Source organism: Callorhinchus milii, unplaced genomic scaffold, assembly GCF_018977255.1.
Source record: "Callorhinchus milii isolate IMCB2004 unplaced genomic scaffold, IMCB_Cmil_1.0 Scaffold1, whole genome shotgun sequence".
Lineage (NCBI taxonomy): Eukaryota > Metazoa > Chordata > Chondrichthyes > Chimaeriformes > Callorhinchidae > Callorhinchus > Callorhinchus milii.
The window spans coordinates 76751634-76777913 of NW_024704742.1; the positions used below are offsets into that span (position 1 = coordinate 76751634).

At 42.5% G+C, this 26280-nt stretch overlaps 2 protein-coding genes across 2 annotated transcripts; both read right to left on the reverse strand.

Annotated features, from left to right (window-relative positions):
- Positions 1 to 1162: 1162 nt before the first annotated feature.
- LOC103177692 (signal-transducing adaptor protein 2) lies at positions 1163 to 13612 on the reverse strand. Its single transcript, XM_042345301.1, has 10 exons — positions 13535 to 13612; positions 11383 to 11558; positions 10152 to 10286; positions 7574 to 7643; positions 4595 to 4697; positions 3938 to 4132; positions 3198 to 3260; positions 2185 to 2217; positions 2027 to 2086; positions 1163 to 1632 (listed from the first exon to the last, which is right to left on the reverse strand). Exons 1-10 carry the CDS (start codon positions 13610 to 13612, stop codon positions 1562 to 1564), a joined length of 984 nt encoding a protein of 327 aa, XP_042201235.1. The 3' UTR covers positions 1163 to 1561.
- A 1345-nt stretch (positions 13613 to 14957) lies between these two features.
- Positions 14958 to 24790, reverse strand: LOC121848048 (signal-transducing adaptor protein 1-like). Its single transcript, XM_042332305.1, has 4 exons — positions 24495 to 24790; positions 23389 to 23460; positions 16578 to 16688; positions 14958 to 15048 (listed from the first exon to the last, which is right to left on the reverse strand). Exons 1-4 carry the CDS (start codon positions 24603 to 24605, stop codon positions 14986 to 14988), a joined length of 357 nt encoding a protein of 118 aa, XP_042188239.1. The 5' UTR covers positions 24606 to 24790; the 3' UTR covers positions 14958 to 14985.
- Positions 24791 to 26280: the final 1490 nt, after the last annotated feature.

Consider the following 26280-nt stretch of genomic DNA (forward strand, 5'->3'; position numbering starts at 1 on the left):
CCCCCACCCCATTTTACTTGGGGAATCTGTTAGCCAGGACCCAGGAGAAACTTCCTTCTCTTTTCGAATAGTGCCATAGGATCTTTAATATCCACCTATACAGGCAGACAGGACCTCTGTTTAATATCTCATCCAAAGAGTGAGACTATTTTAATAGCTCTATCTGTTTCCACGAGTGACATTACAAAACTAATGTATTTTTTATGTGAAGCTAAACTGCAGAAGATTGCAGATAATATAGCACTTTGTAATAAAATAATCCTAACAAGCTGCAGCTAATCACATCATTGCATACAATCTAAGTATTCATATTACTAGCATACTTGGACTGTGTATAATTAGAAATGTAATCCTAATTAAGCGCATCAGTGATCAATAGGATGTTAAAATATCAGTGGGGGATTAAGCCTATTCCACTGCAGAAAGGTTTCATGAGGTCCTTTCATGAGTTACCAGCCACATGACTGGTGAGGGTGATTTGGGTGAGGCAGCCAGTGCTATAGACTTTGTAATCACCACTGGTAAACAATGGAGTGGCAAGTGTTAAAATGAAGACTTTGGGGGAAAGAGCAATTAGCTAAATAAAACCTCAATTAACAGGTAAAATAATACAAAAATGGGATAAGCAAAAAAAAACTCAAAAGTTGAGATCCTGGGTCAGTGACCTGAATTGCAACTTATTGCAGAACAGAATTATAGAGAGAAAAAAAATGTAAAAGCAAAGGACACTACAAATTCTCTCTACAATACCAGTGACGTGTATCCACAAAGCTAACTCATTAGAAGACATGATATATTGTGATCCATGACTGACAGTTTTCTAATCTTCTGATAGCATGAGTTGCCTGAAGTCCCATCTACAACAAAGTAACATGTTTGCACATACGGCGGAGAACAGGCTTATTTTAAGGCATGGATGTGCCACCTGACTGGCTTCCTAGCCTACTAATTCCACACCACGTTAACCACGTAACCTTTTCCACAGCACTTTTGTTCAGCTACTCTTCTCCCATAGAGTGATCCAGATTCAATCCCATTGTCACTTGTGGGCTCAAACTCCGCACTGGGATTTTTCAAAGCAGGACTCGGGTGCACTGCATTGTTAGAGATGTCTTTAGATGAGACATCTGCTTATTTAGGTGGATGTTAAAGATCCCAGGGCACTATTTTAATTATTACATTATAAATATATTAACATTTTTTATCGGTGTAGCTGGGTTTAACTGACACTCTCTCTAGGTTCAACAGCATTTCATGTTGAAGTTTGTTCAAGACTCCACTAATGATTAAAAACAATGAAACCCACTTGTATACAACTCATGGGAACATGTCAGTAAATCAAGCAGATGGTCATCCAACAAATGAACATGCCCCTAACCAATTGCTCCTGTAATAGCCTAACTGCTGCGGAAACAGAAGTTAGGTAGATGCTCTTCACACTTGTTTTGGTTTCCATTTTCTCCCCTCGTTTCTCGGCTTCAAAGGATCAGAGGTGCAGGTGTGAGTGGATGGCACAGTAGATGGTGCTCTTAATTTGACTTGAGCACTTGTATGCAATGGGTTAATTATTCTTTGAAACCTGTTGTCTTCTCTTCATCAACTTCTGCATAAGTTCATCAGAATCCATTCCATCTAGAAAACAGACAAGAAAACAAATACCATTTTGCTGTCACTTTCCCAGAATTTGTTGCCCAGCGAAACTTACAACGCACAAGGTTTTCGCTGGTTAGCAACAGTACACCAACACACACTCTAGAGTCCCTAAGCTTTGGCTCTTGCCAACCTGTGCCTAATACTCTCAAGAATTAAGTACAATATTTAAATAGAAAGAGGGAATACACATTCCATTCTAGACATGGAGAAATGTCCATGTTTTGGGGGCATATATATATTTGGAACTCTCAATATGATTTAGATACTCTGAAGCACGGTGATGGTTTTCTGCATGTATCAAAAATTTAGGTGACCAACAAATACAAACTTGTTCTAAACACATAGTATAAAATAAATTCATTCATTTGAGTACCTCCAGTAAACTGTTTTGGATTCCTTGGTTGGGGTGCAGTTTGATTGGGGGGCTTCTTATCTGCATAAAAAGAAAAGACAAGCTCAAGTTACTTTCAAAATCCAACAGTCTGCCAATCATGGTCAAATCAGACACAAGAAGTTAGTTTACGAACTTGCCTGTAAAGTTCATTTGGTTGATCTTAAAAAGTACTGAAACAAAGAAAAATAGGTAAATTTGTTGTGTGGAAACATCAAGTAAAATTGGTATCAGACAGTAATCACCAGGAATTAACACTGTCTTAGACTGAGGATCACAAGAGAGATGCGGGTGAAGAAGGCCCTTCAGCCTACAATAATAATAATAAAAATAATAATCCTTGCATTTCATATACCGCCTGATCACATTGATGAAACGTCTCAAAGCGCTTCAAAGAATATACTGTAAAGTGAATTGTCTGTATAATTTGTGGGCGAAATGCGGCAGCCAGTCGCACACAGCAGTGTCCCACAAGCAGTTGTGGATTGAGTGACCAAATTATTATTTTTTTTTGAAGGAATTATTACACCTGGAATGCAATCCGCCAATCGACTAACAACCGGGTTCCTACTTACTGCTGGTAAACAGAGGAGTGTGGAGCAAGGAAACTTGCCTAAGGTTTTGTCCGCCCGAGAATCCAACCCGGGTCCTCTTGTTTGTAAGGCGAGTGCACTAACCATTACACTACAGACCTCCAGCCTTTTTGATCTCATCCCTTGAGAACACTCCCCCTATCATAGTCCCCTTATCACAGCATTGAGCTGCTTTTTAAATGAGTCCAGCTTCCTGGCCTCTAAACATCCTGGCCTGGTAATCTGTTCCGGTCATTAATTACCCTCTGGGTAAAGAAATAATTTCTGGTATATGCCCTGAAATTACTGTTTTCAACTCTAGTTGTCTTGGTGTACTGAGTTTACTTTCTCAATCCCATTTAAAATATTATGAACCTCTGTAATATCCCATCCTTTCAACATTAGAACTTTTCTAATCATTGTAGTGACCAATGAATAATTAAAGTCCTAAGGGGTCATGTGGCTCAAACTGCTTAGGATAAATGCTTATGATATTTTTACTAACAAAATTGACTCAATTATCTTTCCTCCATATTCCACGAATATTAATACGGGAAACAGAACTGAGTTGTAATTCATACATTCATCATTCATGTAACTGGGTTCAGCTTCTTTCTTCTTTGGTGTTGTGTGATGTGTTGGTGCTGTAGAAATAAACAGACACATTCAGATACTTTCAGGGTTATGTCAGCAAAGACACCAGTTTTGATAGAACACTGATAATGACGCAAACAATTCACTGTTAGACAGGAGCTTGTACATGGCAATGAAAAATTATATTGATACATGTGCATGGCTCAGACATTAGACAGGCGATTGTACAACAAACATTAAGCAGGAGATTATAAATGGCTCAGACATTAGAGAAGAGATGGTACGAGGCTCAGACATTAAGCAGGAGATTGCACGTGACTTAGATACTAGACAGGTTAGGAGGGTCTTTTTCACTCAGAGGATGGTAAGAGTACGGACATCATTGCCAGAAGCCATGGTTGATCCAAAATGCACCAAAGTATTTGAGAAAACACACAGGAAGGAGAATCTAACAGGAGAGGAGAATAGGAGGGATGGAAACTCATGTGGAGAATAAGCACTGTTACTGACTAGTTGAGCTGAATGGCCTGTTTCTGTGCCGTATTATTCAATGTAATTACACTTGACAGTATTACTTATAAATCATTTTGTGAAGTTTCAACATTATAGGTGCTACATCAAATGAAAGGATTATTATTAGAATTCTTCAAACCCTTTGATAACCAGATATTCAGTCAACTGCTTTGTAATTGGCACATCATTTCAGAATCCCATGAACAAGCCATACCATGTTTTAACGGCTGTTGGCTTGTCTCTGTCACCACATATCTTGTTTCCAGGTTTGGTTCTAATTTGTGCCATTTGTGTCTGGCTCCTGGGGAATCGGGTTGTTTTTGTGACAGTTTTCTTGGCAGTTCTGGGTCACAATGAAATGGAGCTACTCTTGCGTGTGGCACGAGCTTGTGTTGTCCTTCTGGGTTTTCTACATCGGCATCAAGAGCAAAGGCAAAAAGCACACAATGGTCACATTTTGTAATACAGATGCAAAGTTTACAATGTTTCAGCTAACACAACCGTACTATGCAACCAAACGCTACAGTTTTATCAATAAGGTGAGTTTGGGCCAAAGCCTTGCCCTTGACCTATTCACCGATCGAAAAAAAAATCGCAGTGGAATAATTTTGCTTACAAATTTGGAGGGAAAAACATTCAAATTCTTGAGGACATGTCAATCAAATGTTTTGTAGGAAGAGTGCTAAACAAAAAGCACTTCTATGCTTTCCTTCCCGCTTAAATATTTTTGTTTGTTTACACCTGGATAAAAAGGCAGGTTACATCATCACTGATAAAATAGTATCGCTTATCCAAGACATAATGGAAATCAAAGCCGTGGTCTTTTAAACACAGATACTTAAGCCTCTACATTACAGACGTGCAAACACACCGATTCTGTTTGAGTAAATATTGGGGTGGAGGTACGGTTTCAAATTTCCATTAGTTGCTTTTATAAAATAATCAACAATTTCCTGAAGACTGAAGCAGGTGATCTGTAAAATAAAAGGAAAGATGCTCAATGTTTACTGTACTTGGATAGTTTTAAGTTTATTCCTTTAGACTGCGTGAGCAGAGTTCAATCTACTAACATACCAGATGATAGAAATTCCACCTGTGTCTAGAGTTACTTAGCAGTTGAAAACATCCAGAATTTTGTAATTTCTTAATTATAGTCTTAATTGTGACGTTGGTTTTCTGTGAGTTCTTTTTAAGAACTAGAGAAAAACGGCTATATGGTTGGAACTAAATTCAACAGTTTACCAAAATGTTAATAAAATACAGTAAATCTGGACCTGGGTGGAACTTCTCTTCCAAAACACACATTAGAATAATTAAGGCATGAAGCCCATGTTAACTAATAATAGAGTTCAGTGTGGCCCTCTACCAACAAGATGGCAGCTTCAAATTAACTCTTTGACTTTGAGAGTTAGCACACACACAGGCATTCTGTCAGAATTACACTAGTCTTCTTAATATAACAATAACAATCCTTGCATTTGATAAAGCGCCTCATCACATCAAAGTGCTTCACAGAATATATTATATAGTGGATTGATTGTATATTTTGTAGGCGAAAAGCGCCAGCGAATTGTTCACAGCAGATATGTCTCATGTTCTTCAAGATTAGGGATTTTTGAATCACAGGAAGCATGGAAATCTGCTTATAGTGCAATGTGCTGAAGTGTTTGACTTTGTGGGTTAGATCGCAATGCTGATTCTTACTCTGATCAAATCAACATGGCAGGAGATTTCATGGCCAGAAGTAAAAATAATACAATAACATTGATAATAATCCTTACATTTGAGGACATCTCAAAGCGCTTAGGCTAAAGATTAACTGTAGTGATTGTGTATTTGTAGACGAACATAGCAGCTAATTTGCAGTCATGAAGTGAATGGCCAATTTTATCTGGGGCAATATTAGCCAGGGCATTGGGAGAAACTCTCTTTACATTTCGAGCAGCACCGTGGGAACTTTAAAGCCTATCTGAACAGACATTCAGGATCTCATTTTAACATCTCATCTGCATCTGAAGGACAGCACCGCCAATAATGCAGCACCCACCCAGTACTGCAGTGAAGTATCAGCCTAGACTACAGCAAGTTTAAAGTCCCTGCATGCAGCTCGAATCCATAACCTTTTGACTCAGAGGCAAACGTGCTATGACCAGAGCCAGGCTGACACCTTATGGAAACCTGTGCCTTTATTTTGCTGCCACTGAGATTCCAAAGAAAAGCAGCCCTGGAGGGTCAAGGGCTGTTGTTATGTTTAGCAGTGCTGTAAAGTAACAGTGGAGACCTAACTTGCAGGTTTTATGTAAATGCATATGTTACAGAGGGAATTGCAGGTGCCCTAGCTATGTAACTAAGACCTGTAGCTCAGTGGTTAGAGCACTCGCTTTGCAAGTGAGAGACCTGAGTTCAATTCCAGGCAGAGGGCGAAACCTTGGGCAAGTTTCCTTACTCCACACAGAGCCTAATAATAATCCCTCCAAAAAACGAAACAATAATAAATTGGTCATTTCAATCCACAACTGTTTGTGGGACATTGCTGTGCGCAATTGGCTGCCGCGTTCGCCCACAAATATACAGTCAATTCACTTTACAGTGTGTTCTGTGAAGCGCTTTGGGACGTCCTCCCGACGTGAAAAGCGCTATATCAAATGTAAGGATTATTATTATTATTAAGAACTATTGAAAATAATTCCAGGTGATTCTATAATGCTTTCCATTGGTTAATTACACAATTAAATGTGCTTTCATTTTCTCTATACACATGTGCTTACACCTTACAAGATCACAAGATTGGTTTGGAAGAAGAAAGCCCTTTAGTCCATCTGATTTAATCACTGCAGAACATCCACCCTAATGTGCCCCCATCACTACATCAAACTGTTTTTTAAATGAATCTACCACCTTTCCTGGCAGCCTGTTCCAGTCGTTGACTATCCTCTGCATAAAAAACGCTTCCTGGTATTTGTCCTGAAATTCCCCTTTAAACTCTAAACCTACACCCTCTTGTTCTACTATTATGATGCATTCTAAAGTATCGATCTGGGTTTATGTTTTTAATCTCAGTTAAAATATACACCTCTATGAGGTCTCCTCTGAGTCGTCTTTTCTCAAGGATAAAGAGCCTGAGAGAATTGTTGCTCACAGCTCGTTGCTCTAACACTGGGGATCCTCCTCGTTGCTCTCCTCTGCATTGTTTCTAAGGCCTGGATAGCCCCCTTGTGTCGCAGTGACCAGAACTGTATGCAGTAAAAAAGGTGCGGCCTGACCTGAGCACTCTGCAGCCTGAGAATGATGTCGGAGATCTAAAGTCAACTGATTTACCATTATAGCCCAGCGTCTTGTTTGCCTTGTTTATTGCTACCTCACATTGTTTTGAGATAGTGAGCGACTAGTTAACTAACACCCCTAGATCTCTTTCAGCTTCCCCCTTGGCAAGTTCAGTCCCATTCATGGAGTACTTGTGTTTCCTATTCTTGGATTCTATTTGTATGGTTGACACAAGCCACAAATTGCACCCAGTGACATCAATTTGTTCTGATGTTGTATACATTGCTGGGAAATATTGTTATGCACAAATTGGTTGCCACATTTGCTTACAAAATACAATACGCACTTTACAGTAAGAATCCAGGGAAGTTTTCTGAGATGTCCTCCCGATGTGAAAGGTGCTTATACCAAAAGGATTATTATTATTTATTGCATGTCTCTCAGTCATAAGAATATGGTTCCACAGACCCAGGTTTCAAATTTCCAGTGAATAATTTCACACAGTACAGGTCGCAACATAGAATGACAAAATACATGGACTGTCTTAAACTTTGAATTTTCATAGTGAATAGAGAGAAATACTTACTGAATTGTCAAGCCAGAGGATAAACCTGTCATCGTCACTGGTCACCCTGTAGTGCTTTATGGCTGCTTTACTGTAATGTAAAATAATTCTCTTTAGTCCCATCTTGAGCTGGACTGTGATCACTCTTACTATGAAGAGTTAAGAGGTGCTATGTTTATTTCTGTGCAGAGATTGTCTATGTTTTTATGCTCATGTTCGAGATTTAAACCAGTGGATATATGCTGCTGAGAACAAAATATCTGAATCCACATTCTGGTACTAGAATATTAAAGTTACAGATGAGGCTTTGTTTTCAAAACTCTATCCCTGGTCTGCATTAGAGGTCTTCCTTTAAATAGCCATTCTGATTTCTGTCCGATCCAATTTAATCCTTAGAGTCTTTTCAAGCCTAGGAAACTCCTGTCTCACTGGGAAAATCAGTATACATGTTATGTGTTTCCATCTCGTGTACTATGACTCCGAATACACTTTTACAGTATTTACAGTGACTGGGGGCAGGGATTCTTGCCACTTGGGTTCTGTTAACTGGGTAAGTCATAGCCCTAAGACAGGGCGAAACCTTGGGCAAGTTTCCTTACTCCACACGCCTAATAATAATCCCTCCAAAAAAAAAAACAATAATTAAATTGGTCATTTTCAATCTACGACTGTTTGTGGGACATTGCTGTGCGCAATTGGCTGCCGCGTTCGCCCACAAATATACAGTCAATTCACTTTACAGTGTGTTCTGTGAAGCGCTTTGGGACGTCCTCCCGACGTGAAAAGCGCTATATCAAATGCAAGGATTATTATTATTATTATTATTAATGGGGGGGTGGGGGTCGAGCTGGACAAGTAGTAGGAAGTAGACTGGTAATGGCAAGTTGCAAAGTTTTGGTTGGATAAATTCCAGCAGTGTCGCAATAAACACGCTGAGGACTCCATATCTTGTCTGTTGTGCCTAATGCTTTCCAGGATTAAGTGACCAGGGTGAGCCTATTGTGATTATGTGCTTATCGAGAGTACATTTCTCCTTGGTGATCCCAATCAATGCTGCTTATATGTGCAGCAATTAAATGAAATAATGTTTCCGGACAACAGGAATTCCAGTGACAGTGAAGAATGGTCACATTACTCATGTTTAATGAGGAGCAGAATATTTTGATCCTTTTGTTTACTGTAATCCAGCTGCTTTGTTGATGCAGTGAAATTTCTCTCTTGGACTGTGAGAGGATTATTGAGTCAGCACACTATAGCTCAAAGAGAGTGCAAATAAGTACACATGATTTCAGGGCATTGAGATCTTACCCGGCAGTTACGTTATGAAGGGAAATGGATTTGAGACCCTCTCATTCTTTCTTTCCACTGACTTCCAAATCTCCTATATAATAAGTGGAGAGATGTCAAGCAGACATCTAAATGTAATTTGGGATCTTGTAAGATTAGTACGTAAAATGAGATTAGGACAGTCATAAAACTGTCCTTCATTCAGCCTTAATTGATGCTAAAGTATCAGATTGCCCCAGAAAGGCCAGGGGGATAGTTGGTAAACGAGATTGAAATGTTGCACTGGTTACTCAACTAAGGTGGGGTTGGAGTACAAAGGTTGTTACTCTGCACCACACAATGCTACACCATGGTATTCCAATGCTTGGAGTATGTGGTGTGGATGCCCAAATTTTCCTAGCTTAGACTATGAGTTGAAAGTCCCGACATGGGGTTTCTGACTTGGGGGTGAGAGTGCTCCCAGCTGAGCCTTACACCTAATCTTAGGCAGATTTGCCTGATCAGCCCACGTCCTCAGGTCTGGGCCAACTGATCAGGAAATTCAGGTATCAGGATCACGGAGAGCTCGGATTTTGCACTTCTTCACAAGGTGATCGCTAAAAAATTATTATAAATGAACAAGAATTAAGTTAAAGATAAAACTAAGTCCGTGGCCTTGTTTAAGTCCAAGATGGCTTTAGATGGCTGAGAATAGATAAATGGGAGAAAGCATTTTCCAGAAGTCAGTGGGGTGGTCATCCCCAACCAAATGATTACCCCAAGACACAAACAGATTGCACAGTCTATCCTTGTGATAATCATCACCAGCAACAACAACAACAACTTGCATTTGTATAGTGCCCATCACACAAGGTAGTGTCTTGGAGCTCTTTACAGTGGTGGAGCCTGACACCGAGCCCAGGAGTAGGAAGGAGAAGGTGAGCGTAAGCGAGATTGAAGAGGAAGTTAATTACCACACACTGATAATTATTATCACATTGAACAGTTACTAAATGCTGATAATTTAACCCTGCAGATTCAGTTAATACTCACTAGATTCTATGAGTTTGTCAGTACAACAGAAATTTCCAGCTGCCAATTTTTTTTGACTAAAGTTGAACCACCTGTTTTGCAATCTAATGATGTGTCAGCAGCTTCTCTGATTTTCCCATCCAGCTGGCAGCTTCACATTAAACAATCCAGTTTGCCATTAAAATGTCACAACTATTCAGCAGTAAATTCAATCGTCCAACATCTTAGGTAAACAAAAAAGACCCTCAGCCTCAATCCCAGGGTCAGTACACCATTCCAAATCCATAGCTACTAAACTTACCCGTTTGGTGGAATTAGAGTAGAGACTGAGTAGTTCATACTGTTGTTACTAGCAGGTCTTATGATCAGGCTCCCATTCTCAGGGTGCCTCTCAAGCAACGTCTCAGCCTCTATCCGAGAAACTGTGTAGTAACACCTAACAAAAAGAGGCAAAGGTGAGTGCAGGCTCCAACTGAAACTTGCAACAAAATTATAGCCCGGGGACAGGAAGGGGTCGGAGATATGGTTCCAGGCTGACAATGAACAAATTGTCCAGAGGACTTGCTGGTTTCTGTGCCGCTGGTTTGGGAAGGAAAAAGGGAGAAAGATGGAAAATGCCTCTCTGAGGAGGATAGGAGGCAAAGGCTAAGGTTAAACAGGACATGAAGACAGACAGAGAGAGGGTGAGATGCAAGGGGTCAAAGTAAGGAGTTCCAGAGGTGAGGGGTGTAAAATTAGAAAGCTGGCCACCAATGGTGGTACAGGTAGAATGGGGGGGGGGGGGGGTACATTCTGTTAATTACCCTCTGTGTAAAGAAACATTTCCTGGTTTCTGTCCTACAGTTCTCTTTCACAACTCTGAACATATAACAACAACAAATTACATTTGTATAGCACCTTTGCACCTTTCACATCAGGAGGACGTCCCAGGGCTCTGACCACTCGTCCTGCTCTCTGTGCTGCTTGTGAGGCCTGAATGTTTATAACCTTTTTCACAGGACTCGGCACCAGGAATAAAATCAAGTTTTACCATCTTATATACCATTGGATAATATACCCAAATGATTAGGATCATTCCAGATTTAGGCTCAGTTTGTAGCACTCTCACCTCTGAGTCAGAGCTTATGGGTTCAAGTCCACATCGGGAATTGAAACCCATTGGGCCATGCTGACACTTCAATGCAGTGCTGGGGAATTGAAAACTTAAAATCAGTTCAATATTTTAGGATGTATCAAGACAGTAGAACAAGAGGACATAAGTTTAAAGTTGTCAAAGTAATTTCACGACAGATGTCAGGAAGTTTTTCTTTACGTAGAGGATAATCAATGACTGGAACTTGTTGCCTGGAAAGATGGTAGAAGCCCAGAACATTGGACTAATTTAAAAATCAGCTTGATGCAGTGATGGAAGGATGGGAGGATAGGTGTTCTGGAGGAATGAGATCAGATGGGCTGAAGGGCTTTCTTCATCCAGACCAATCTTGTGAATTACAAATGCAAGGATTATTGATGCAAACGTCTACTTTACATACTCTGGCATGGAGTTCAATGTATTATCGTACACCCTTGCTTCAGGCTTGTCTACCAGGCTGTCCTGCGATTCTGGAGTTGCTGCTACAAGTGCCTGTCGTTCCTTTTCATGTTCAAGAATCTCTTGGAGTTGGAGAATTTGCCCAGGGAGTAGAGACAGGCCAGTGGGAACTTCCAGCTAGTAGAGTATCACATTATGCGTCAAATATTCATCCAAACAATTGATACTTACCACTTAGTATGGATATATATTAGTATTTTATGTGCAAATAAAATACATTTCATGTTGAATACATTTCAAACTTACAACATCTCGTGCTGAACCTTGTATGCTAGGTCAAAGGTAACAAAGCATGTCTCCCCTGACCACTGTTTCTGAATTGCCACGTTCATAAAACTATTTGATTCTGTCCCAAGTTCTTAGTTAATATATTAATGGTTTTCAAAATGTTTCAGTTGTCACTTATGAAAATAAAACACATAAATTATTAAACAAGAACACTTAATTATGTGGCTGACCCCACACGTCAAAAGTCCTTACTCATTAGTTGGGCCAATAGAAAAGTGTGGCCACCATTTTTCTGTGGAATCCACTATAAGCAGCGTCCTCCGCTATAAAGGGTAGTGAAGCGGTCCTGGGAGGAACGATCCCCAACACTATTGTGGGAGGAGCGGCTCCGGACACACATGCACGGTGCGAGGCAAGCGGGAAATGGACCTCGCACCACTTGGAGGCTCCGCTGTTGTGATTGTCTGTGTGTCTCTCTCTCTATGTGTTTGTGAGTGTCTATGTGTGTGTGCGTGTGTCTCTCTCTGTGTTTGTGAGTGTCTATGTGAGTGTGTGTGCGTGTGTCTCTATGTGTTTGTGAGTGTGTGTGTGTCTCTCTCTCTGTGAGTGTCTATGTGTGTGTGCGTATGTCTCTCTGTGTTTGTGAGTGTCTATGTGAGTGTGTGTGCGTGTGTCTCTATGTGTTTGTGAGTGTGTGTGTCTCTCTCTCTCTGTTTGTGAGTGTCTATGTGTATGTGCGTATGTCTCTCTGTGTTTGTGAGTGTCTATGTGAGTGTGTGTGCGTGTGTCTCTATGTGTTTGTGAGTGTGTGTGTCTCTCTCTCTCTGTTTGTGAGTGTCTATGTGTATGTGCGTATGTCTCTCTGTGTTTGTGAGTGTCTATCTGAGTGTGTGTGCATGTGTCTCTATGTGTTTGTGAGTGTGTGTGTCTCTCTCTCTATTTGTGAGTGTCTATGTGAGTGTGTGTGTGTGTCTCTATGTGTTTTGTGAGTGTGTGTTTGTCTCTCTCTCTCTGTTTGTGAGTGTCTATGTGAGTGTGTGTGTCTCTCTCTCTCTGTTTGTGAGTGTGTATGTGTGTGTGTGTGTGTGTGTCTCTCTCTGTGTTTGTGAGTGTCTCTGTGTGAGTGGGTGTGTCTCTCTCTATGTGATTTGGAGTGTTTGTGTGAGTGACTCTATTCAAAAAGCCTTTTGCTTATATTCTGCAAGAAAATCCCTTAATAGGTAGGGTGGTCCTAGCTGGACAGCAGCAGGAAGCTTGCCAGACAGTACTCTGAATGGCAAGCTATGTAGTTTTAATTGGTTAGGCTCCATCAGTAACCCAGCACACACAGTTTGGCCCTCAAGCATCGGCTCTCACCAACTGTGCACAATACTAATAAGAATTAGGTAAGTCGGGTGTCTCCCTCCAGGGAGAAAGTGACATTCCATTCCAGGCAAAGGGGAATTTCCACGTGTAGGTGGTATACATAAGTAGAACACTTAATTCTGGCTTGGATACTCTTAAGCGTCATGTTGGGTTTCTGAATATGTCAGATACCCAGCTGACCAAAAAACAAAATGATTTTTTTATTGCAACCTAGTGAAGCTGTTGTGAGGAGGAACAGTGTGCATCAAGTGCATTTAGATCTTAGATGGAATGAGGTAGGAAAGTTTACAGCAACAACCGTACTATTGATAAAGTAGAGAATAATACACACAATAATCTTTGAATTTGGAATCACCGTGTACTTGTAGGTAAACACGGCAGCACAATTGCACATATCAATGTTCCACAAACAGCCATGTTATTAGGGGGCCAGGATAACGGGAGAGAAACTCCTCTTTATGGTTGAGAAATTCAACAATTACTCATTTCCTAGAAATAACCAATGGATAGTCCTGCACATTATGGACCATGAGTTTGCTGGTTTGAAGCCCAGTCCGTGCTGAGTTTGGTGAACTCATATGGGGCTGGATGAAGAGACTCAACTAGCCCGGCCTTCCCAGTGTTAGGGAGGGGAAAACCACACAGGATTCCTACTCTATATTACAACAACAACAATAACAAGATTATATTTGTATAGCGCCTTTCACGTCGGGAGGACGTCCCAAGGCACTGCACAGAGTATAGCATTTCAGACCCGAGCTGGGATTGGGAGGGCAGGGGAAGGGGGTGGGCCGATGGGATGGTCGAAGAGGAGGGTTTTGAGGTGGGACTTGAAGGAGGCCAAGGAGGGGGCGAGGCGGAGTGATTAGGGAATGGAGTTCCAGAGGTTGGGGGCAGAGTGGCTGAAGGCTCTCCTGCCAATGGTGGGGTGGGTGGGTCGAGGGACGTGGAGCAGGCCAGAATCGGCTGAGCGGAGGGAACGGGCGGTTTGGTAGGAGGTCACAGAGGTAGGGTGGGGCGAGGCCATGGAGGGCTTTGTATGCGAGGACCAGGATCTTGAACTGGATCCTCTGAAGGATAGGGAGCCAGTGTAGTCGGGGGAGATGGGGTCATGGAGTTTGGTGCGGGAGAGGACTCGGTCTGCAGAGTTCTGGATTATCTGCAGCCTGTGGAGGGAGGAGTTGGGAAGGCTGACAAGCAGGGCATTTGCATAGTTGAGCCTGGAGGTGATGAAGGCATGAACAAGAGGTTCAGCGGCCTGATGGGTGAGGTAGTGGTGGAGACGGGCGATGTTACGGAAGTGAGGGAAGGCAGAGCGGGTCACGGCTTGAATGTGGGGGAGAAAAGACAGTTGAGGGTCGAACAAGACCCCTAGGTTCCTGACTGTCTTGGTGAGTTGCAGTGTGCAACCATGGAGGTTGATGTTGCCAGAGCCTGAGGTGCTGAGGCGCTGGTGTGAGCCAATCAGGAGGCCCTCAGTCCTGTTCACATTCAACTGTAGGAAATTTGCCCTCATCCAGGACTTGATGTCCGACAGACAGTCTGTCAGGACAGCAGTGGTCCTGGAGTTGAGGGTGGAGGCAAAAAGATAGAGTTGGGTGTCATCTGCATACATGTGGAAGTTGACCCCATGTCTGCGGATGATGTTACCAAGGGGGAGCATGTAGATATTAAAGAGGAAAGGGCCAAGGACAGAGCACTGGGGGACGCCAGACATGACAGTGCGGGGGCTGGAGGAGAAACCGTTGGAGGCAACAAAGTGGAAACGATGAGAGAGATAGGAATCGAACCAGGCAAGGGCAGGTCCGTGAAGATTGACACTACACTGTTTCTCTAGTAAAGTTTTGTTTCAAGCAAATATTTGATAAAAGTTCTTATCAGAGTTCAATGCACTCATGAATAATATGCTTCCAATCTTCATTACAAGAACAATTCAAAAAAAATACAATGTTCATACCTGAGAGACCACAGCAATGTAACCTTGCCATTCAATTTTGGTTTCAGTGCTTTCAGCCTGCCAACAAGAAAAGGGAAATTATATTTTGTGTATATAATTAACAGAATAGAAACACTTTTCACTGAAAGCACTCCTGATTAATGCCTGGTTGTATTGTAACCAGCAGTTGTAGCTTTGTTGCTGGAAAGGATATAGGCTGCTCTTGAAATCAAACACTCTTTGCTAATACATCACTCTGCTCTCCATTATCCTATCACCAACACTGCACAAGCACCAGAAAAACAAACAAATGAATGTTATCCTTCAAAAAATATACAAAGGACAGCAGGTATTCCGGGTCTGAAATTAACCTTGTGATTTTGTTGCCACTCATAAATGGAAGCACTGCCTTATATTATTGCCTCGTTACTTACTGGAAGCCATCTATTGCATTATGTGTCACAGTTAAACTATCCGTCAATCATACCCAGTAGTATCATTGGAAAGCCAGTAAAAATCATGCTTTCCTCTACACTGCTTTTCATTCTGAGTAAAATAAATGCACCTTATCGCTTCACAGAACATTGAATCTGAGACACTAAAACATTAATTCTAGGGTGAGTTCTCCTGATTCAATAACAACAAACAACAAATTACATTAATATGATGCCTTCAAATCGGAAGGATATTCCCAAGGCGTTGAATAAGGTGTTAGCCCGACTCATTTGGCAGCAGTCTAGCATTTTGAGTCAGATTGTTGTGAGTTCAAGCTTATCAGGAGCTTATAGACAAGGCTGGCATGTCTTGGAAGAGTGCTGCATTCTCATAGATGCAGTCTTTAGGCTTAAAATGTTAAACCAAAGTCCCACTTGGCTTGTTTAAGTAGATATTAAAGACTTGGAGCAGAAGAAAACAACAAGTGTGATACCCAGTGTTGGGGGAATGAGCTATGAGCAACAATTTCATAACTGAAGGTTATTCAACCTGAAAAAGAGATGTCTCAGAGGGGATTTTGTAGAGGTAAGTGAGATTTTAAAGGAGATTGAGAAAATAAACTCAGAACATATTCATCAAGACAGCAAAACAAGAGGACATAGGTTTAGGGTTGCAAATTCAGGACAGAAATCAGGAAGTATTTCCTTACCAAAGGGTAATTAAGGACTAGAACAGTTTACCTGGAAGGATTGTTGAGGCGGACAACCCTAAAAACCAACTAGATGCAGTGATGGGAGTACAGTGGGTATTCTGAAAGGATGAGATCAAGGGAGCTGAAGTCCTTTTTAATATTAAGAGCTGAATTGACTTCAGACTCCAAATCTTAAGAGATTATGAGGTATCATTGATCAGACTGGAGCATTAAGGGAACAGCTTCCGAAACCACCTACTCTAAGAATGCAGTGTCAGGAACGAGGCTCCAGCGAGACTTTCTACAGTCTCAGACACCATTTATTCTGCACATTAGTTATAAACAAATCAGGCCTCCCCCTCCGCTTCAGTCTGCTGCTGGAGACAATTTCCTTCACTTCAGGCAGCATAAACTGCGATGAGACCTGTATGTAAGAAAGATAACACTGAGATTGATGAGTCTGAAAAGCTAAAGCTGGTACCTTTAACTGTATCTCCTCCTGTTCTAGTTGCAATGTGAATAAAACTGATCGGGATTCTCTACCGTTGTCATCCAGTGGCACAAGGGACTGCAGGTTCAGCTTTTCTGTATACTGAAAAAGGATTTTACATGGTTATAGGAGGAATGATATGTAGGCCTCTGCATGCAGAAATATGTTATTGTAAGGAGTTTTCTGTTTCCAGTACAAATATCATATACTGTTTTATCCTTTCAAGGGCATTTACCTAATAATATTTGGCACACCTTTCACTGTTGGGGGAGAGAAGTGAGAGGACCCGGGTTTAATTCCTGGGCAGGGCGAAACCTTAGACATGTTTCCTTATTCCAAATGCCTCTGTTTACCTAGCAAAAAATAGGAACCTGGATGTTAATTGATTGGCAGATCGCTTTCCGGGGAAAATTGTTTATGTGTCAGCCTGGTGCAGTAGTTGCACTCTTGCCTCTGAGTCAGAAGGTTGTGGGTTCAAACCCTATGTCAGGACTTGGAATTACATAGATTAAGTTGACACTCTAATGCAGTGCTGTGGGAGTGTTGCATTGTTAGAGGATGAGACGTTAACCTGAGGTCCCATCTGTCTGTTCATGTGGATGTTAGAGATCCCATGTTACTTTTCTCCTGTGTACTGTCCAAAATAAAATTGATCACTTACTCCGTGGCTGTTTGTGGGACACTGCTATGCGCAACTGGCTGCCACGTTTCTCCCACAAAATACACAGTCAATCCACTTTACAGTATATGGCACTATATCAAAAGCCAGAATTATTATTATCAAGCTATGAAGTGCTTTGAGACATCTCATCGATGTGATAAGGCGCTATATCAAATGCAAGGATGATTATTATTATTGAAACAGCCTGAATAGCTGTGGAGTGACGCAGTTCAGAAGTTACAAAGTGCAGAGTTTATAAAAGCCCTCGTAAAAAAATATTTATTATGATTGTACCTTTGGTCAACATTCTTAGAATCTTATTCCTCTGCTCACTGCCTGGTGTTCCCACTGTGGTCTTTGTGAAGCATGAGGAGATGTTTATCCCATGTGAAAGCTGTTATGTGAGTGCAAGCTATCATTGTGCAAGTGTTGTTCAGTGAAGGAGGTCAGGAAATAATGCAATAATATAGAAAAAAATGTCAACAACAACAACAACAAGATTCCATTTATAGAGCGCCTTTTACGTCGGGAGGACGTTCCAAGGCACTGGACAGTAGGGTCGGGAACGGAGCAGGGGGTAAATGGTCAGGGGGAGGGAAGGGAGGGAGCGAGGAGGGGAGAAATGGTCAGGGTGAGGGGAGGGAAGGGAGGGAGCGAGGAGGGGGAAGAGAGTCGAGAGGGGAGCTGAAGGCTCGGTCAAAGAGAAACGTCTTGAGACCGGTCTTGAAGGAGGAAAGGGAGGAAGCGGCGAAGGCACTGGGGGATGGATTTCCAGAGCCTCGGGGCTGAGAGGCTGAAGGCCCGGCCACCGAAGGTAGGGCGGTTGGGGCGGGGGATGTGGAGCACACCGGAGCCAGAGGAACGGAGGGTACGGGCAGGTAGGTAGGGGGATAGTAGGTTGGAGAGGTAGGAGGGAGCAAGGCCGTGAATGGCCTTGTAGGTGAGGATGAGGATCTTGAATTCGATCCTCTGGGGGATGGGGAGCCAGTGGAGGCGAGCGAGGGTGGGAGTGATGTGGTCGCGAAGCCTGGTGCGGGACAGTACACGAGCTGCAGAGTTCTGAATGACCTGCAGCTTGTGGAGGGAGGTGTCGGGAAGGCCGACGAGGAGAGAGTTCCCGTAGTCCAGCCTTGAGTTGATAAAGGCGTGACCAGAGTTTCAGCAGCGTGAGGGGTGAGGAAGTGCCGTAGTCTGGAGATGTTCCGGAGGTGGTGGAAGTGAATGTCAGTTGTGGCGCGGATGTGGGGAAGAAAGGACAGCTCAGGGTCGAACAGAACCCCGAGGCTCCTGACTGGCTTTGAGAGGTGGAGAGTGCAGCCTTGGATGCTGATGCTGTCAGCGCCTGAGGTGCGGAGGCGCTGACGTGAGCCAATCAGGAGGGCCTCAGTTTTGCGCACGTTGAGCTGAAGAAAGTTGTCTCTCGTCCAGGACTCGATGTCGGACAGGCAGCTGTCAGGACATTGGTGGTCGTGGAGTTGAGGGTAGAGGAGGAAAGGTAGAGTTGGGTGTCATCCACATAGATGTGGAAGTTAACCCCATGTTTGCGGATGATGTCACCAAGGGGGAGCATATAGAGGGTAAAGAGGAGGGGACCGAGGACGAACCTTGAGGGACACCGCACGAGACAGTGCGGGGGTTGGAGGAAAAGCCGTTTGCAGAGACAAAATGAAGACGGTGGGAGAGGTAGGAACTAAACCACTCAAGGACAAGGCCTTGAAGGTTGAGGTGGGAGGACAAGCGGTGGAGGAGGATAGCGTGGTCGACCGTATCGAATGCAGCCGATAGGTCAAGGAGGACGAGGAGGCAGAGGGAGCCCTGGTCGCAGATGGTGAAGATGTCATTGGTGATCTTAACCAGGGCGGTTTCCGTGCTATGGGCAACACGGAAACCCGACTGGAGGGGTTCGAAAAGTGAGTGGGTGGAGAGGAAAGAGCGCAGCTGGGAGACAACGACTCTTTCGAGAACCTTGTACAGGAAGGGGAGGTTGGAGATGGGCCGGTAGCTTGATAGCTGCGATGCATCAAGGGAGGGTTTTTTCAAGGGAGTGATGGTGGCAGTTTTGAGGGGAATGGGAACAGAACCAGAGGAGAGGGACAGGTTAATGGTGTCTGTGAGAAGTGGGGCAAGGAGGTGGAGCTGGGAGATAAGGAGTGGAGTGGGGATGGGGTCAAGGGAGCAGGTGGTGGGTTTCAAGGACAGGATGAGTTTGGTGACAGAGGGTGGGGAAACGGGTACGAAGGTGTGTAGGGGAGGATGGGTAGGAGTCGGAGTGTGGGAGGGAAGGGGTAGGTGGTGGGTGGAAGTTGGAGGGGAAGTGACCGCGGAACGGATTCCCTTGATTTTGGATTCAAGGAAATCCAGCATCTCCTCGCAGTGAAGGTTGGAGGAGATGACCTGCGCGGGGTGGCGGGGGGACGGAGGAGTCGGGATGTGGTAGAGAACAAAAGCCTGGGGTTGTTCTTCGCCTCCAGGATTATCCTGGAGTAGAAGGACGACTTGGCCGAGGCTAGAGTGGAGCGGTAGATTTTGAGGAGGTCCAGCCAGATTTGCCGGTGGACTGTTAGGCCAGATTTGAGGCAGGTGCATTCAGCGGCCCGCACCTGGCTCTTCAGTGAGCGGAGGTGGGTGGTGAACCAAGGGGAGGAGCAAGAGTAGGAGACAGTGCGGGAGGTGATGGGGGCAAGAGTGTCGAGTGTGGAGGGGAGCGTATTGTGGAGGAGAGTGAGAGCAGAAGAGGGGTCAGTGAGGAATGAAGGCCAGAGGGAGAGGAGTTCAGAGGACTCCAAGGCAGCAGTTAGGGATTGTGGGGGTAACTTCTTCCAGGGGCGGTAGAAGATGGTGGTGGGTCTGGTGGAGGTGCGGAGAGGGGTGGAGGTGGTGAAGGAGATGAAGTGGTGATTGAAGACGGCCTTATCGGTAATGGTGACATCCAAGACACTGAGGCCCCGGGTGATCACCAAATGGAGTGGGTGGCCATGAATGTGAGTGATGGAGTTGATGTGCAGGGAGAGGTTGAGCGAGGAGAGAAGGGAGGAGAAGTCCGAGGAGGTGGAGCAGGAGGGGGTGAAGTGCAGGTTGAAGTCGCCCAGGATGATGGGGTGATCAGAGCAGAGGCAGAGAGATGTTAGGAGGATAGAAATGTCAGAGATGAAGGTGAGAGAGGTTTTAGGGGGCCGGTAGAGGAGGAGGATTTTGAGTGAGAGATGGGAGGGGTGGGAGAGGGTGAGATGCTCAAAAGAGGGGAAAGAACCAGAGGAGTAGGGGGATAGCGCAAGTGGTGTCCTTGAGATAAGGGCTACACCACTGCCACATTCTATGTCAGACCATAAAAGAACCCAATAGGTATCCGTAATGATACTTAGCTGCAGTATCACTTTGTACCTTAAACCTTAAGCAGACTCCAGGTGCAGTAAAATTCCTGTTTCCTGAGTGACTCTCTTTGTTTATTTACCAATCACTGTCGATATCAGGAATCACCAAGTCATTTGCCAGAGACAGTTCCTCATAATTGGAAAGGCTTATGATTCAGTGACTCACTCACTGAGTTAGTTTCCTTTCCTATAAATGGGTCCAGTATCAAAAACTGCTAATCATTAATTTCATTCAACTAATTTAACTGAATTAATTAATGTTAATTCAATGCTTCATATGGAGAGGTTCAATAATTAGGCCCTTTATCTAAATCTGTCATGAAGACTCACATTTTTAAAATACTGGAAAAAAAGCTAAATTTCAATTAGTCCTAATTCTCAATGAAGGTCAATAACAGAAATGCTGTAAATCTACAACAAGTTAGCCAACACCAAAAACAACCTGTATAGCATACCATCTTGGAGTGCTTCACAAAGACAAGGTTGGATGGCAAGCAAGGGAGAAGGGGAAGGGGAGATATGGGAGGTGAATATTGATGTGATTGAAAGGTTAGGTATCTAGGCGGGATTTCAAGACAGATGGGTGGTGGGGGGATGTACCGGTAAAGGGAGGGAGGTTAGAGGCAAAACTACTGAAGCGTTCGGCCATCGATTGTGGTACAGAAGGGCCAGGGACATACAGCAGGCCTGAGTCAACTGAGCAGAGTGGGTCAGCAGAAGAGTGGGAGAAGATCATAATGATCGGAAGATGCTAGAATATGGAGGGATTTAAACATGATGGTGAGAACTTTAAATCAATCCATTGGGGGACAGGAAGCTATTGGAGCCTATTGTTGGAATGCTAAATATGTAGTTATACATGATTGAACAAATACAAGCAAGCATATACCAGCAGGCACACACCGATTACAAAATGAGCCTACATTGATAAAAATCTAATTGAGTTAACTGGTATTGATCTCCTTGGTTACAAAAATTGGTCAGCGTCACAGAGCCTCCCCATTCAGTGCAGCTCCTGGCCTTCCTTTGATGCTAATAGAGAACCATGGTGTAGCTGGACAGGTTGAAAGCTTTCTTTGTTGCTCTAAGGTGATCTGTTCCCAGATTTCCTTTTGCTATAGTGCAATTCATTTTACTTCAATGTAATTGGAGCCTTTCCCCATTTTAAGGCCCTGTTCTAAATAAACTTTAACAAAATGTATGATTGATGATTGCTGCTGTATTCCTGTAGACCCTTTATTGTTTTTGTATGAGCAATGATCTTTGAATGCTTCACATGAAAATAAATTATGCTAACGAAATTGCTGAGGGAACTCAATTAACATTTATTTTATATGAATGTGAAGTATTCTCATTTATTTCACTTCATGGCTGTTTGTGGGACACAGTTGTGTTCACATATAAATATACAGTCACTACATTACAGTAAAAGTCTGTGAAGCGCTTCAATGACATGATAAGGCACTGTGTCAAATGCAAGATGTATTATTATTTATCAGTGTTTCTGTGTTCTCTTCCACCCCTTTTTAATGGTTAGGAAGCAAATGTATACATTTGAATTCCTGCACCCAATTGCTAGACCCATAGTTTACAGTATTAGGTGTTGCTTTATAGCAAAGAAAAGGCAGGAAAGACAACATACATGGCCTCCACTTACCTGAAGCAGTTTCACTGCAATTTAGCAGATTCCTAACCATTGAGGAAGTTATTACTAATAATAATCCTCGCATTTGGTTTACAGGTATTCTTTCCAGTTGGTTCTTGTTAACTCTGCAAGCCAACACTCTATCGAGCAGAGTGGTATTACTGGACAAACAGCAGGAAGCTTACCAGAACAGCACTCTCATTGTTAAACTATGCATATTCTTGTGTCCCCAAGTCTTGGCTATCATCAACCTGCACCTAATACGTTCTGGAATTAGGTAAGCAGGGTGTTTCCCTCCAGAGAGAGAATGTTAATTTCATTCAGACGCAGGAAAATTAGCATGTGCAGGTGACATACATTTTTGCATGTGTCAGACATCCAGCTGGATAAAAAAAATAAGGATGCAACTTCCTCAACCCACTTATACTGTCTGCTTCACTGGTTACGTATCATAGAATCATAGAATCTTACCGCACAGAAGGAAGCCATTCGACCCATGGTGTCTGTGCTGACTCTTTCAAAAGAGCTATCTAATTCAATCCCACTCCCCCGCTCTCTCCCCATAGCTATGCAAACTTGTCCTCCCAAATAATTATCTAATGTATTCCATACTTCCCATATTTCTCCCTTCTCCTCATCTGAAGATACTGAGTATGTTCTACGGGCAGCAGGAACCCTTATCATCTGAGAAGATGTTCTTCATGCTTAAACCTCGGCAGGGAGATTAGCAGACTGAGATTGGGACAACACTACAAGGAAGTCAAATCCTGTCCAAATCTGACAACATACATACTTTTGCACCAGGGATCACTGGATAACAATAAAAGAGCAGGAGCGCTGCCTGATAATCCCTGTAACCAACTAAACTGCACCCCAACTAAAATCAGCTAATTCAGAACAAACTTGGGATTGAACCTGGGATGTTCCTGGTTTACTTTCAGATTGGTCAGTGACTCTACGAACATCAGAGGAGTTCTGCTCACACTTATTCTGTTCTGAATCTCTGTGGCTTCTGCAAGTTGACATTGGATAATTTTCAGAGTGTGACCTTATTCTAAAACATCTAAATCCGTGTGAAGTAGATAATATCATGTCTATTACTGTGGACCTCAAACACTTTCTTACCATCCCATCTTTTTCATCGGAGTAAAAGAATATCACACAGCCTCGCAGCTCCGACCAGTATCTTTGGAAAGACTGTTAAAGAGAAAGAGGAAAATATATTAAAGGAAGAAAAACACCCCTTGACTTTTTGTCAGTCTGGCTCAGTTGATAACACTCTCACCTCTGAGTCAGAAAGTTGTGGGTTCAAGCCCCACATCAGGATTTGGAATCATATAGCCTAAGATACTACTCCAATGCTGTGCTAGGGGTAAACTAGCTGCATTGCTTTCCCTGAGCCTTGTGAAGTCCACAATCTCATACTGCCCCACACACTTCTCACAAGTGCTTAGAGTTCAGCAACATAGACACTACGTCACACTAATGCTCCAACATGTTATGTTTCATCTCCCCACAAAATTCCCTGAACATTTAAGGAAACTGCCTGTAGAGAGTCCAGTCAATTCCATTCAATATATCACATCCTTTGACATTGTTAATAATCACAACCCCTTTAAGGCAGATTATCTCCAAGCAACACAACACAGTTCTGTTTATCTTAACATTTTACTTCTGACCTGATCTTAACAACTTGTGACAGTACTTAAGGTTGACTTGCTCCAGATATAGGTTTTATTCTTTGTTTTTCATTTCAGGGTTCACCTTACAATCATAAGCAATACTGTCCTTGCATTTAAGCACTGCCTTTGGCACATCAAAATATCTCAAAATGCTTTACAATGTTTAACTTTGTGAAATCTCGTGACTTGTTCTGTGGCCAAACCTGGTAGCTGGATGCTACCAACAAGTTCTGACAAATAGCAATGAACAAACAATCAAACTGATTTGCAAATACTGGCTGTCGATACATACACCCTGTGTTTGTCTAAAATATTGCCATGGATCTCTAACATCAACCTGAACCACCAGAGCACCAGCAGATAGGACCTCAGTTTAAAATCTCATGCCCAGGATGGCACCTCTAACAATTTGTTGCTCCCTCTGTACTATACTGTACTGCACCGTTGGTCTAGACTCTAAAGGGTGACTTCAGGAATGGCAACTTATATCTGAAAGAGAATTCACTATTCCGAGTTCCCACATTACGTAAAAGAGCATTCTTGACCTACCTTATCCAGTGCTCCTTTTTTCCATAGGAATCCTTCATAGTACAGTGGCAGGGAAGTAATCATCTCACGTTTTTTAAAAATTTGTCTGAGTTTTGTTCTGTTGGCAGTCATTTCAGATATAGTAGTATTCCCAACAACAAGCAAGGTCGTTCGTACCTATTACTGCTTAACAGAAAGCAGTGGAGCCATAGAAAGTCACAAAGGCACACACTTTAGTGTATCTATGTGCTGTTATCTGTTGGATTACAGATTTAGGTGTTAAATGAACAGAGCACCAAACAGTGCAGCAGATTTATTGGAGACTATACAAAGCACTGACTACTTCTGGTAAAATTACTGGAATGAAGCAGGAATGAGGAAACTGTTAAATGAGGAAGTTAGATTACCTTAATTGTGTGCCAAAGAACAATCCAAGAGCAGGGAACCAATCAATGATTAACAACATCAATTAAATAACATGGAATGAATTTGCAAATAACTATGATAATCCGAAATATAGAGCCTGGATTTCTGTGATTTTCTAGATGACAATTATGCCAAAACATCATTTTGTACATTTAGTATTATTCTCGCCTGCAAGAATCCTTTGTTGACATTTATAGCAAAAAGGAGAGTAAATAAAGCTACTTACACTTGTTGAGGTCTTGTTAAAAGATGTTAAAAGAAATCTTTCCAAATACACTTTTATATATGTATTTTTCAACTGTTTATCCCATTCCCTTTAAAAAGCTATTGCAGATTCTGCTTCAACATCCATTTTTTTTTTCGAGGGGGTTTGAATGAAGTGGTGGAAGTGGGCAATGTTATGGAGGTGAGAGAAAGTTGAGTGGGTATGAGCATTGGTGTGGATTTTCAAAGAGAGTCCAGTTTGGACTGCAAATATTTGGCAATGTGAGAATTATCACATCATGTATGCATTTTTCAGCTCTATATTTATCCCATAACCCCCCTCCCCACACACACACAGTGTTCACTTGTCTAACTGGTTGCATCTGATGCTGGTTGGCGCTGCCATGAATGAGCCTGTGGTGCTTTTAAACCTGCTGTTTCTTGGCTTCATTTAATCTTTAAATGTCAGGACATATCATCTTATTTAAAATAAACCTCTAATGTAGTAGGTAATCATTCCAGATGAGATTAGATCATCGGTCCATCTAGCCTACCATGCAATTTCCCGCAAGAGTCATTTAATGTATCTATCTCTAAATCTAATAACTTTGAATACTTTTAATTGACAGGAACTTGGCTGGTTCCTTTATTTGTATTATATGTTCCACCACCTGTGCCAATGCCTATCATCCTTTTACTAAAACAAATTCTCCTACATTTCCCATTTGCTTTTGTAACCCTATTTTGAAGTTACCCCCCCACCACCTCTCATTCTTAAATTTTGATCTGCACACAAAGTTTCCAAGTCTTTCAAACTTTCATCAACTCCCTCCTCTGTCTTCTCTCTTCAAGAGAGAAACGGTTTTAAGTTGGCCAATTTTTTTTCATAGTTTTGTACATTAAGTGCTGGACTAGGGCGAAACTCTAGGCAAGTTTCCTTACTCACACATTTCTGTTTACCTGGCAATAAGTAAGAACCTGATTTTTAGACAATTGGTAGATCTCTTTCCGGCGGTAATAATCCCTTCAAAAAAAGAATTTCAATTCACGACTGTTTGTGGGACACCGCTGTGCACAATTTTACTCACTGTCAGATTTTGCCCACAAAATATAGTCAATTCATTTTACAGTGTATTCTGTGAAACTCTTTGAGACGCCTTGATGACGTGATAAGGTG